Source organism: Hippocampus guttulatus, chromosome 4, assembly GCF_054856545.1.
Source record: "Hippocampus guttulatus isolate MCC_2025c chromosome 4, RoL_Hgut_1.0, whole genome shotgun sequence".
Lineage (NCBI taxonomy): Eukaryota > Metazoa > Chordata > Actinopteri > Syngnathiformes > Syngnathidae > Hippocampus > Hippocampus guttulatus.
In genome coordinates this window covers 11,563,056-11,577,504 of record NC_141264.1, presented here as the reverse complement: position 1 = coordinate 11,577,504, position 14,449 = coordinate 11,563,056, and the positions used below count along the sequence as shown (strand labels likewise).

The window sequence follows — 14,449 nt, the reverse complement described above, 5'->3', positions numbered from 1 at the left end:
AAAAAGTGGTGTGTTATCTTTGTGTGTGTGTGTTTTCTCTGTGTTAGCAGGCCACTTCAAGCTACTGCTTGCTTCATAATGAATATTGGAAAATATTGGGAAGAGCCAGCTGGGACTCCGGAGCAGGGAGAAATGCTTCCTCAAATTCAATACATCCGTTTCACATCGCCAGTCTTCATTATGTGTCACAGGTGAGCCGGCGCCTATCCAAGCTGAGTTGGTGAGAAGTGGGATACACCCTGGACTGGTCGTCAAATCAATCGCAGGGCACATAACAACCACTCACTCTCATATTTACTGTATGTCTGGACAATTGAAAGTCTTCAGTGAACCTAACATGCATGTTTTGGGAATGTGCAAGGAAGCAAGAGTACCTGGACAGTGCAAGAGACAATTAAACACCCATTTCTCAAACTATCAGGTCAACACGTTTTCTTGTTTGTCTATTTATTTTTAACCAGCCTTTATAATCACAATTTGGACCAAATTTGGTGTCATCCTTTCATCGTCCTATCAACCGACAAATCAGATAAAAAGTGCAAAACAGTACCTCTTTGCATTCACATTTTGCAGAGGTCTTTTTCCCCGTCTATGAAGCAGCAGTTGAGCATTTTTATCATGCTTTGCACCTCTTTCAAAGTTTCATGGAACTGGCTTATGCCGTTTTTGCATAATCTTTTTAACTAACAATACCTCTCTTTTGCTCTTGTGTAAATCTCCCCCGGAAAATGTTTGACAAAAGATCTGTTTGCTGTTAACCGACAAATTCAACTATGGCAGGAAATTGTTAATCAGACAGCTTTAGGCTCATAGGTGCCGTTGCCAACCTGTAGCCAAGGGAGAATAATCAACATCATCTGCCCTTGCTGGAATTGAAGGGCCCCTAAAATGTTGTTTCCAGAGGAGACGCTGGTCATTTCCATGACGGCTACACATAACCTCTCCAATTTTGAAGGGGAGCAGGCAAGGTAATTAATCCCCCCGGTGTCCCTTTTTCCTCCCTTTCTCCCCCCAATCTCAGAGGTGAAGGGAAAAGACGGGAATGTCATTTACGCTAATTGCCTTTTGCTTGGGTGTCTCAAATTCAACTTTCCTTTTTATGTCAGAGCACCGGAGCTTCAAAAGCTTCATCACCCCGAATGAAAAATCTATCTTCACTAAGGGACACAGTTGATGCTTAACCACCATTCCGTTTCAGGAAGATCCCCTTTACTTTTCAACTGCGCTCCTCGTGAATGGTCATAAAAATACAGAGGTTCCCTTGAAAGCCAGCAGAGGGACTATAGAGTAACGAAGGCAAAATATTGAACATGAGGCTAAACAAATATTAGAGACGTCAGGGGTCATTATTTGCTTTGTGACGCATTCTCATTTGCATCAAGCTCCGGCGAAAAAAGCAGGCGTGCTCCACTTTGTTAGGAAGGGGGGGGGGGGGGGGCACACTTGTAAGAGGAGAGAGCAAGCCTCGTCTTTTGTACATGCAATGGGCATCTACGGGATGCAGGCTACTAGCTAGTAGTGAGTGAAGCATGACTACGTTTTCAAATGATAAACAGCCTCCCGTTTCACTACGAGCATCGCCAATTGCAGCTCGCACGAGGAATTTGAATAGAACGAATGCATTGGTTTCCATTTACAAAACGGTTGAGCACGATTGCACGCGCGTTCGTCTCCGGGCTGTCGCGTTCACTGGACGTGAATTACAGCACAGTAGTGTTACAGAATTTGAAAATTGCAATCGAAGTGACAGCAAAGGGATGAGCATTAAGGACGGAATCCAGTTGGGTTAGTCAAGGGCACATCGCTGTAGACTTAGCGAATTGAGATGGGTGTTTTTGTTTTATTTTTAACAGCGGAATCGGTACAGACAGCAAGACCGCGCGTCCATTGCGTTTCGGGTTCAATTTAAAATAAATGTGAAATAAAACCAAGAGTGGGGATTGGAATTTGAGCAATTTGTTGTGCGTTGCTTTTCTAATTCATTCGATCAGCACAGATTGGATGTTTTTGCAGGTGTTTGCACACATAATGACTCTTCTGTGCAAAAGCATGCAGACGAGTCTGTCAGTGCAGATCCTCTTTGAAATGTGACCAAGAGAGCAGCAAGTAGCGAGAACACAACAACCGAGTGTTTTAAATAAACGCAAAAGTAATCACCCAGAGCGTGTTTGTTGAAACATTTTGACAGAAAGACAAGACGGACGTGAGGGTGCACTGCAAAGCATCCCTCCTGCTCCATTTCAAAGAGAACGGCGGGACTTACCTTCGTATACAGGGGCCATCGGTGCAAGGGTTTCTGTTATTCATTGCAAACAATAAATAGAAGCGTCCGCTCAAAACTCAATAAAAATCTGCCATCTTGAACGAGAGATGAGAGCGCCGCGTCGGTCTCCTGCATTACTGGCCCGGTTCATCAGTGACGAAAAGCCTCCTAATTCCCATCCAGCGTGAGGCGTCTTTCAAGCGGTGGTTCCGACCGCGATCCAGATGAGCCCACCAGCGCGGGTTGCTCTCTGCGGGCTCCCAAGACGAGCCACGATGATAAGTTGACTTTCAGCTATTGTGCGACATGTCTGTGGAGTGAGGAGTCTGCAAAAGTTGCAGAGGTCTGACTGAGTGCAGCGAGTTTGGTGTGCGAGCGAGGGAGCAAGTCGATCGCCGAGACAGTCGATGGGGAGAGGGCGACGCCAGGAAAACCAATCGTCATGAAAACGTGATGGTTTCGTCCCCAGAGAGAAATACAATAATAATAAGAATACATTTTATTGATAAGCGCCTTTCAAAACACTCAAGGACACTTTACAATCAGGACGAAAAATTGCGGGCGAGCAGCGGCAGCCAGACGCGCCAGCAATAGAGAGAGAGATCCATAGAGAGATAGATGAGGTAAGCAAAAAGTTTCAATGTGAATTTATTTTAAGAATATGAAAATAAGTCACCCATTATTTAATATAATAACCCTTACAATTAATTAACCAAGTTTGAGTTTTTTATTTTATTTGATCATTTACCATGATTCAACAAATTATTCATTCCTTCTTTCATTTTCCGAACCGCTTTATCCTCACTAGGGTCGTGGGGGGTAGCCTATCCCAGCTGTCTTCGGGCAGTAGGTGGGGGACACGCTGAACTGATTGCCAGCCAGGGCACACAGAAACGACCAACCATTCTCACTCACGCATAGGGACAAGTTGGAGTGTTCAATCAGCCTGCCATGCATGTTTTTGGAATGTGAGAGGAAAGCGGAGAAAACCCACGCAAGCACGGGGAGAACATGCAAACTCCACACAGGAAGGCCGGAGCTGAAATTAACCCGGTACCTCTGCACTGTGAAGTCGACGTGCGAACCACTCGACTACCGGGCTGCCTTCAACAAATTAATTGTATGTATTTAGTTTTTTAAGGAAAACTCTTGATAATGTTAAGTCTCAGTGGGCCAGCAGGATGTATGTGTTTCCCTGATCTAGTCTTACTAAAAGTAATTTTAATTGTTTAATTCTATTATGACATAGAGATGCAACCAGTTCACACATCATTACATTTCTGCTGTCTCCAGCCAGGTCACCATTGCAAATGACAATTGGTTCTCATTTGCCTTACCTTGGATAAATAAAGGCTGCATTAAATAATGATTTCACATTGCAGACCTGCTCAATGTGAAATCCAGTGTAAGAGTTGTCCATTATTTGTAAGACTGCTTAATTTTTCATTTTACATTGTATTCGTCCAAAAGACACTGTCGGTCATATTTTGGAAGGTTACAAAAGTGTGAATTTAATCAAATTTGAGAAGTGGTTGTACCTAATGCCGTGGCCACTTAATGAGTATCTTTTGTTGTTGTTGTCATTTCCAATTTTTCATGTTTCCTTGCTGTGCATTCTGGTTGGATGATGCTGTGTGTGTTTGCTCATGTCTGCCCTCGACTGCCTAGAACTGAAAAGCCTATTCTATGACGACATGAGATTTACCCAGAATGAATTTGAATGGAATCGGATTACATAGGCTCACAGCAGTGTGATTAATCTGTCATTTAGCAGCAACGTTAAATTGCACTCGCAGCATTATGCACACCAATCTCTAAATGAAACGTGTAGACTGAGGCTGGTGGGTGGACGTAAGACGCTGATGAATTAGTGCAGATCAAATTCAGTCTGAAAGTCTAATCCCACATCAGTGTATGGGCATTTGTATCTCTTTTTTTTGCATGAGGAAACAATGGTGTCATTGCATAAACACTGATGGTGCACTGTCTTCAGCATTTGCCAAGCTTCGCATCGTGTTCTGCAATAATTTAGTATGAAGTATGTCACACAGCCTGGAGCCTGGCCACATGTCATATAGAGTTGACCATTGGCCGTCTACATGGTGATGTAACTATCGGACAGGCATCAGATTAGCTCTTAGAGGCCTCAGGGTTCCTGGAGACCTACATTTGTTAAGCATCAAAGCACAAACTAATATAATTCTCATCTGTTAATTGACACTGGACGTTCTTTGGAACTGCATTTTTGCGTGATCCGTGTGTCTAGGCATAATTTGGTAATCTACTCAAATAATATGTGAAGCTCGAGTGTCGTGCCAAAGTAGCGTTTGAACAATACTGTAACGATGATCAAGTATTTAACTAGGTCGTGTACCAAGAATACCCTGTCTGAGAGTGCAGACGTTCGCAATTATGTGTTGTTAGTGACTACATCCTGGATCTTGAATAACAGGGCAGTGCCATTATGTTTTTGTCATTATAAATTCCACTACGTTCAAATTTATTGCCGAGTGCATTCAAGTGTACAGTGTACAAATCAGACTTTCAGCACAGCTTTATTAAAATAGTCAATACGGCGCAACTCAAGCAAGCTGTAACAGAGGGGATGGTAGTTTGCGCCTCCTCGGGATCGAATGGAATCTGGAATTTCCATCAGGATTAAGAAAGTATCATATCTGTGAGCTTGAACACTGCCATGTGATCACATAGAAGTAGAAGTATAACATTTTCACATATGGACATCACACCGACCGAGCTGGACGGAACAAATCTCAGAGTTATCAATTAGACATTCATAAGAAAGACCAGATGAGGAGAGGAGACACTTGATTCTGGTACCAAATCACTCGAGGGGGGAATGAAGACATTTTTTCAAAAGTACCATGGAGCTGAGCGTGAACAGGTGGCTATCACTGGTGTGCATGATACCGTGCACAAATCATCCTAGAAATCAAAAGAACTGTGTGCCTCGTACCACATTTGAACCCCTTTATTTCATTCTGGTGTCTTCAGAGAGAGAAAGTCCATCTTATTTTTCTCCACTGAGACTTATTATTCAGTGGTAGTCCTAAAGTGGTTCTAATGCTATCACCGTACGTGAAAATTTGTATTTTAAAGAAATGAAGAGGAAGCCTATCTTGATACCATGATTAGTCAAACAGATGTTTTACTGAAAGCAATTTCTGATGTTTCATTTCAAGTTTAATTGCATGTGTGACAGATTCGCAAAGGTTGACAAAAGATGGACAGACAGGCAGATGGTCCCTGACAATTCCATGGGGTTAATCCATCAATCCATTGCTCTTGAGTTCATCATGATAATTATGGCTCAGGATAGAAAAAAAAATCCCATTGGCAAACTGATTTAGTTGGTAAATTGTACGGACAAGAAAATGATCCTGGTTGTGTTGAGGGAGGACAGAAAGGACTGAGAATGTGAAAACCGAGACTTTATTTGTGGAGTTCCTTTTTTGACTCTGAGTCATATTTTGGCCAAAACAACTGTCTCACTGGTCAGATTGCAGTTGTAATGAGGGCTTCAATTATTAAAACGGTCAAAAGAATGTTGGGTGGTTGGGAAAAAAAAACTGGTTTCTAGCATTACAGCGACAAGGTTTTTTTTTTTAATACAAATTCATTCCATTCGCTGATCCGCTTATCCTCACAAGGGTCGCACATGCCGGAGCCTATCCCAGCTGTCTTCGGGCAGTAGGCGGGGGACACCCTGAACCGGTTGCCAGCCAATCGCAGGCCAGACATAGACAAACAACCATCCGCGCTCACAATCGCACCTATGGACAATTTAGCGTGTTCCATTAACCTGCCATGCATGTTTTTGGAATGTAAGAGGAAACCGGAGTACCCAGAAAAAAGCAACGCAGGCACGGGGAGAACAATGCAAACTCCAGTCAGGAAGGCCGGAGCCAGAATCGAACCCTGCACCTCTGCACTGTGAGGCTGACGCGCTAACCAGTCGACCATAAAATTCAAAAGAGGTTAGATATTTGAAAGGGAAAAAAAAAGATGATCCCTTTGAACATTCAATATCTTTAGAATATATTCCATCAACTATAGGTTGAAAAGGATTTGGAAATCATTGTGTGCTGTTTTTATAATTTTTACCTTTTTACATGTCTCAAATTCACTGGAAGTGGGATTTGAGGTTGTTGGATAGAGACATGCACATGCACCTCAGAAATGATGTTCAAGGAGCACAAATGAGTTTCTTCTGTCCCCCCTCCCACCTCCAACCCGTTTATGTAGTCAAAAACCTTCTCACTTTACACTGACCTTTAATCTGCTTTACTACTCTGAAATAGCTTTGGTACTGATGCAGCCCAGTCTTGTCTTGGTTTTGGAATAGAATAATTGAGCTGTGGTCTGCTTTTAACATTTTCAATGGGTGGTTACAGCACAATTTTTATCAAAGCAAAATACTCAGTCACCTCACATTTTTCCTCCAAATTCTTCTTTCACGAGCTCAGTGTGTTTCCCCAAAATGTTTTTGCATATGATCCGATTCTGTGTCACTCCGTCCGTGCCTGCTCAGGGATGTTCGTTCCCGTTTATGTTCAAGTTGTCACAGCCTTCACGTTTCAGAGGGTTTGTCTCTAACACGAAATTACTGAGGATGCAACGGGCACAACCGTCTGGGCCATATTGGTGGGGAGTTGAGGGTACAAAGTTAGCGTTATTTCCTTGTCAACCAAAAGACTCCTCTTTATTAGACACGTGGCTTCATGACAGACAATTACAGGTTTCATGCCAGTTTCACAATTTGTACAGTTTTTTTTTTGTTTTTGTTTTATCACTTGGTGGTAATACCCAATTCCATTCACCACCAGAGTGAGAAAAGGACAAATACAAAGTTCATGACTTTGCATCGACGAGTTAATAAATGTTTGTAAAAATTTGGTTCAACTTTTCTTTTATTGTAAGTGTTTAATCTGGGAGTGAAAAGTCAGACAATTTTGCGTTAAATTAAAAGGAAGTGATCACACCTTTTGTCCAGGAAAGGTCAATTTCAAGCACTTACAAGAACTTTAGAGATCACAGTTGACAAGCTTTTCTCGGACCATAAAACCATGGCTGATTGCATATCCTGTTCAGACTGGGAGTCCAAGCGCTTCTTTATTTGTTGAACGCGTATCCACAAGAAAGTAGCTACAGACTCTAAGATGCGTTCATTATATTTTAAAAAAGTGTTTTCATTTTTTGTTTACATACTACAAAGGTTCCGTATTCTAAATTATTTAAAAATTATTCTAAATTACTCGTTCTAAATGACTGATTTTAACCAGTGGAACAGAAGTAATCACCATCCTTTAAGATGGTGTAAAACATCTGTAGCAATGTCATTTCCTCCCAGAACATACCGAAAATAAAACTTCATCAACTCAAAATTTGGCTGTACATTTTCAAGATGTTATTTTATCTCGTGCAAAGATAAATCATTATGCAATCAACAATTGTTAGTGTGTCATACCAGAGAAAGAAGAAATTAAAGGTACACTTGTTTTGCGTACAGGTGTGTGTCTATTCATCCAGATGGTTCACAACTAATGAAAGAAACATGCAAGGAAATTAAAGCTCCTTAAATTGTCTTAAGCAACAAAACAATCTTTTTTTTTGGTGTTGTTTTTTTATTCAATAATTTCAAGTACCCCATCGAGGCTGATTTCTTTTCTGTTGTGCTCACATGTTGCAGAGTGAACAGTGTACTTAAGTGATTAGAGTGAAAGCCTCTACATTGAAACCAGCAGTTATTTTCTATTTGAGGAACAATAGGATCAGTCAACAGTACCGGTAACTGCACCAAAGGCTTTACAGCATCTAACTGAATGGCAAACTGCCACAGGGTTGATACTTACTGACTAATAGAACGCGCTCTGATCATTTGTCTGTTAAATGTGTCGCAGCGCTCCACCTGTTCCACATGCAAAGGTCAGGTTAGTCATCAACTGGCACACTACTCCGTTGGCAACACAACGGTTGTACAATCAGGGGTGCACATCAAAATTTTAGTGTGGTTCTCACATGAGCACCGGAGGCTGCTGTTTGGTGCTCTTTTTTTTTTCCCGACCCACCAACCTTATGGTGAACATAAAGTAGGGCCCGCGGGCTACATCCGGCCACTAAAACGTCAAAATTATGCGCTGCTTCTATTTTGATGTTCATGTCTGTCATCAGAGCAAGCGAACAAGAGCAACGACTTAGTTTCAGTGTTCACAACTTAAATATATTGTCGGTGTAATCAGTGAGTTCTCTGACCGTTCTAGCAAAAAATGAATAGCACCAACTGTGGTCTTTATGTTCGGAGCGATCTTATTACCTGCACAGTGGAGGAAAGAGAGGAATTTCTCCCTGTAATGGGTTGGTAGTCATAAAAAGATCTAATACCGTAATGCTTTGTGCTCATAATGTCAGCAATCTATAAATATACAGAAACAAATACTGTATGGAGACTGAAGACATTGGTTTTTGTATGCTCATTAAATATCGATTTAATGTCAATATGTGGAGATATGTTATTTTGATGTGACTGATTACATTTTTTTCACCAGTTTTGAATTGTAATTTTTCTAATTTCACAAAGCTATACCAGGGCTAAACAAGTAGTGATACAATTTAGTGCTTTATTTAAAAAAAAAAGGACAAATTCATTTTTAACACAATTGAGTTACAGTATACTGTATATATTCATTCATTCATTAATTCATTTTCCGATCCGCTTTATCCTCACTAGTGTCGCGGGGGGTGCTGGAGCCCATCCCAGCTGTCCTCGGGCAGTAGGCAGGGGACACCCTGAACCGGGTGCCAGCCAATCGCAGGGCACACAGAGACGAACAACCATTTACACTCACACTCACACCTAGGGACAATTTGGAGTGTTCAATCAGCTTGCCATGCATGTTTTTGGAATGTGGGAAGAAACCGGAGAAAACCCACACAAGCACGGGGAGAACATGCAAATTCCACACAGGAAGGCCGGAGATGGAATTGAACGCGGTACCTCTGCACTGTGAAGTCAATGTGCTAACCACTCGAATACCGGGCCGCCCCTCTCTCTATATTTAAATATATATATAAATAAAACTTAGTCCAATGACAATATGGATCGGGTCTGTGGGTGGTGCGGCATTGTTCGTTTGAGATTGGGTTTGAGTGACAAGTTGTTGCCGACACTGTCTTGTCTTGGTGGGGCACAAAGGAGCAGCCGAAGCACTCCATTTTGCTCCTGGGTTTGGATGACCAGACGGCTAAATGACCAACCTAGTTGAATAAAGCCTTGTAATATTTGTCTGTTTTGCTCATTCACCAGCTTAGGTGTGGTCCGCCTTTCACGCCAAATCATCTGAGACAGGATTCACCTTCACAAATCCCTGAATAGGATCAACGGGATATAAAATGCATGGATGGGTGGCTGACACTGTGCTTCTCAAGACTTTTGTAGGGCAGCATAAGTTTTGTTTCTTTTTACATCATCATCACACTCCACACACTTGACAATCGACCTAAATTTATATGAACACCGCAACTCTATGAGGTACTGTTCGTGAAGTTGCCGTTATAAAATTTCAGCATGAATAATGATCTGGCAGTGCACTGCCAGACCTCGCCTGATACAGTTCTCTAATTCCATAGTTCAGATGAGGTCAATCACACTACGGATTTGAAGTTTACTCATGCAAACAAAACAGTCTTGAAAACACAAGTTTTGTGGGGCTGTGCACCACGGCTTCATGCCTATTTGACAGGCTGAATGGTGCAAGTGACAAGAATATCTCCACCTACCAACGCGACCAACGCTGTCACAGTTTTCCATGCATCAGCCAAACAGACCACTAATGATGATGATCTCATCGTGTTTTTTAAATGCTGCACACCAAAGCAGTTAACCACACTGAATACTCACACTGTGCACATGCACGCTAACACCAAGGCAAGGACAGAGCATTTCCTTCTCTTGGGGCCTGAAGTTCATGAGCCCAGAATGTGGCAGGCTGGCTTTGGCACTGCTCTGCTGAGCAGGAGTGAACCTCCTGTGAACCCGGTAGAGGAAAAAGCAGAGAAAAGATTGAATGACTGAGTGACGGAGTCTCACCGGAGAGACTTCGGCAGGTCTGGGGGCGGCAGCACCTCCGACGCAAATGAATTTCCACACATTAGAATGAAATCTGCTGGCGTCAAAAGCAATATTTGTTTTTTACATGCGGCAGTTATTCAGGGTGTTTGATAAGCGTATGTCATGTTACAAAATTGCATAAAAACCGTTTGGTTTGAAATGTGAACTTTTCCAAAAAAATGTGAACTTTTCTTTTCAGACCGCAATGTTTGTAGTTTTTGCGAAAAACGTGGTTTGCACTGATTTCATTGCTATTCGCTGAGAATGCCGATCTCTGGAAAAAAAGAAGGCGTTCGGTGTCTTCGAGTGTGATAAGAATGAGTCAAGGACGTGTTCAATGCAGATTTCGGATAGAGTTATAAAAGTGTTCGGCAAGAAATGGAATAGCATTTTGATGTATGCAGTGTAAGCAAGGGCTCGCATATTGAACGTTTATGAACATTTTTATAAACATTCATTGATTTGATTTTTGAGTTAAAAATGTTGCCAGACTAACTTGAGATTAATTGCTTTTATGGATTTTCATATCTTCAACAATTATGGAAATATAAGGCAACGTGAAGGAACACAGACTTTCAAAACTCCCTGTATTGTTGCATGATAAATGTGTCGTAATCAGTGGACATACAAGCATTTCAACTTGAAAATACTTGAAGGCAACCTGTCTCTACTGTACTCTTGGATAACTTGGATACATTTTAGTTGTAGGTTCCGAAAAGATTTGGGCATTCAAAACAAATTTGGACTACTTATTGTAGGTTTTGTGCACTGTTAAAACTAAATATGGTTTAACATTGCAGTACTGTATATGAAAAGCAGGAACAGGATCTCCAACATGTTGAGTCTTTTTGTTTTCAAAAAACAACCAAAAAGAAAATACAAACCCTGCCGTGGACAAGGAGTCAGCAATCGTATAAAACCAAATTATTATTATTTTTTTTTAAATCAAAAACCTGGCTCCAAAGTCACCCAAACCAAATCATCATGCGTGACACCAGTTCAGAATCTCAAAACTGATTTTACTATAACTAGCATTATCCAAGGCTGCTTGATGGCAACAGTGGAATTCATAGTTTCTACTGTTTTTCGTGATATGATTCAAAATCAGAGGCCATCATACATGCTTTTGCTGGCTTCTAGGTTTAGTGCAAGCATGACACTATAGATAATCAGGGTTCAGAGAAAAGAGACCCATGCCTTTAAAATAAAAAAAAAATACAAATAAATAAAAGAGGGCAGATAGGACACCAACACTGTCAGAAAGAGACAGTTTGATGCTTCTGCAGAGTGACTGCTGGCTACCCGCTGGTGATAAAACCCCTCAATGAAATGTCCAGACTGTTGAGGAATGTTAGCGAGTAACTCGGTGATCTACAGTCTAATGTTCTTTTTCCACATGTCAAAACTACAGGATCTGGACCCGGCGCACCAAATTCAAAGCATTTCATCAGGAGGACTGCCTGTTTACTGTCCTTGTTTTCCTGATATTGTCCTGTGTTGAAACCTGAAGCAGCGGTTGAGAACGTGACAGAGGTGTACTGAAACAACTATAACAAGCCAATTTAGTCAAGACATGAGGCTGATGTGCACGTGTGTCATGAGTTCTGCAAAGGACAGCATGAAACTTTTCCTGTATTTGTTCTCATCAAGAGGTACACAGTGGGAGGAGCACGGTCTGGAACCAGACCCAGATCCCACTAAAAGTAAACAACACAGTGTTACATGTTGGCAGCATATTGTACGTCTGTGGGGGCAAACCACATTGCATAACAGCACTTTTGCCAAAGGAGAAATATGCACGGTGGTGTCATCATTCGGTGAAGGCCCTCGTTATCGAGGAATGCGGCCCCCAGGACAAGGCGACGGCTCCTGGTGCTTGTGTCTCCGATGACTGTAGAGGCCCAGTCTTCCCCGAAAGCCCCGCCCGCAGGATTGACAGAAGTGGGTTGGGGGGCCGGGCGGTTGCCGGGCCCTCTCCTTCCTCCGCGCTCGCCGGTCCTCCTCCGCAGCGACGCGTCGAGTCTCGAGGACCTGGACCCCGCCCCGCACAGCCCCACGCCAGGCCGCCCGATCCGCGGCCAGGTCAGCCCACTGTGCCGGGGGAATCCGGCACCGCTGAAGATGACCCTTTAGCTGGTCTTTGAATCGTCTTTTCGGGCCACCGCGGGGACGGGTGCCCTCCAGCAACTCCGCGTAGAGGAGCTGCTTCGGGAGACGGTCGTCGCTCATCCGCTGCACGTGGCCGGCCCACCGCAGTTGGGCCAGGGTGATCATGGCCTCGATACTCGTGAGGCCAGCCCGGGTGAGGATCTCATTATTAGTCACTCTCTCCTCCCAGGAAACGTTGAGGAGAGATCGGAGTCGTCCTTGGTGGAACCTCTCGAGCCTCTTGATGCTGCTCCGATAGAGGGTCCAACATTCGGCGCCATAGAGAAGGGTCGGGAGGACGACAGACTTATACAGCATGATCTTCGTGTTGGTGGAAATGGCGTGATTCCTGAAGACCCGACGACCGAGGCGTCCAAAGGCTGTGTGGGCTGCCTGGATACGGTAAGTGAGGTCCTCCGTGAGGCCGGCGTCCTCCTGGATAATGCTGCCCAGGTAAGGGAACGCCGAGACCTGCTCGATGGGTTCGTCGTCTATGGAGATTTGGGGTGGACGATGGATCAGGTGGAGGGTCTTTGTCTTTTTGGTGTTGACGGAGAGGCCAAAGGCCCTGTACGCCGCGGCGAAGCCGTCCGCGATGAGCTGGAGGCCCCCGGAGGAGTTGGAGACCGCAGCATTGTCATCAGCGTACTGGAGTTCGCTGACGGTCGTGACCATGGTCCCCCGCCTGCTCCTCAAACGGCTGAGGTTGAAGAGCGACCCTTCAGTTTGGTAGCGTAGAGTGATTCCGTGCTCCTGGACAGGGGTGACGTGGTGGATGAGCGCGGCGATGTAGAGGCAGAACAACGTCGGTGCCACCGTGCAGCCCTGTTTGACTCCGGTCCGAACCGGGAATGGGGGAGTCATTTCGCCCTGAGTCAGGACGCAACCCTTCATGCCGTCGTGAAACATCCGGATGAGGGATATGAATTTGGGGGGGCAGCCTTGACGTTCCAGCACTTTCCAGAGTGCTGCTCGGGGCACAGAATCAAACGCTTTGGCCAGATCATAAAAGATGGCGTGGAACTCCCTCCGCTGCTCCCGGCACTTCTCCAGGAGCTGTCTGGCGCAGAACACCATGTCCGCGGTTCCCCTTCCTGGACGGAAGCCCGCCTGGGACTCCGGAAGAACCCGCTCAGCGAGACAGGTGAGTCGGTCGGCCAGTATACGACAGATGAGTTTTCCAGCAGTTGACAGCAGCGAAATTCCACGATAGTTTCCACAGTCGAGTTTGTCGCCCTTCTTGAATATCGTGACGATGACGGAGTCCTTCAGTTCCCCAGGCACCGTCTCCTCGATCCAGCATTGAAGGATGAAGGTGTGGAGGCGGGTGAGGAGATGTGCACCCCCAGCTTGTAAAAGTTCTACGGGGATGTCGTCGACTCCAGCAGCTTTGTTCTTCTTCATCCTCCTCAGGGCTCCGGAGATCTCCCGGAGAGTCGGCAGCTCCGTCATCCAGTGTTGCACGGGGAGCTGGGGGACAGGATCGAGGAAGCCGTCTATTGCGCATGTCGGACGGTTCAGGAGCTCCATGAAATGCTCCTTCCATCGCTGGTGAGTATCCTCCTTTTCCTGCAGGATGGTGCCGTCCTTTGCCTTCACAGCCATTGGAGGACTGTGAGCCGGACCGATGATCTTCCTCGTTGCTTCGAAGAAGGATCTGGTATCGTGACGGTCAGCGGAACTCTGCATTTGGTGGGCAAAGTTGACCCACCATTGATTTTGGATCCTCCGGATCTCTCTCTGTGCTTCACTCTTGGCTGTCCGGTAGGCTTCTTCAAGTCTCTTGGAGGAAACGCAGTTCTGCCATGCAATGCGAGCCTCTCTCTTTCTTGAAATCAGTGGCTCAATTTCTTCCAGGTTTTCGGCAAACCAGTCGGGATTTCTCCTCTTCTGGACACCGAGGACCTCTTCCG

General features: G+C 44.4%; 1 protein-coding gene across 4 annotated transcripts in view; it reads right to left on the bottom strand.

Annotated features, from left to right (window-relative positions):
- The window catches only part of hipk2 (homeodomain interacting protein kinase 2), an 84,550-nt gene extending 81,850 nt beyond the window's left edge, over window positions 1–2,700 (bottom strand). The window contains exon 1 of one of the 4 annotated variants that reach the window (XM_086109818.1): window positions 2,264–2,700. In XM_086109818.1, coding sequence (XP_085965944.1) covers window positions 2,264–2,282 — 19 coding nt within the window. In that variant the 5' untranslated portion in view covers window positions 2,283–2,700. The remainder of the gene's footprint in view (window positions 1–2,263) is intronic. The other 3 variants (XM_086109820.1, XM_086109819.1, XM_086109824.1) reach the window with 3 other exon arrangements.
- Between the last annotated feature and the right edge of the window lie 11,749 nt (window positions 2,701–14,449).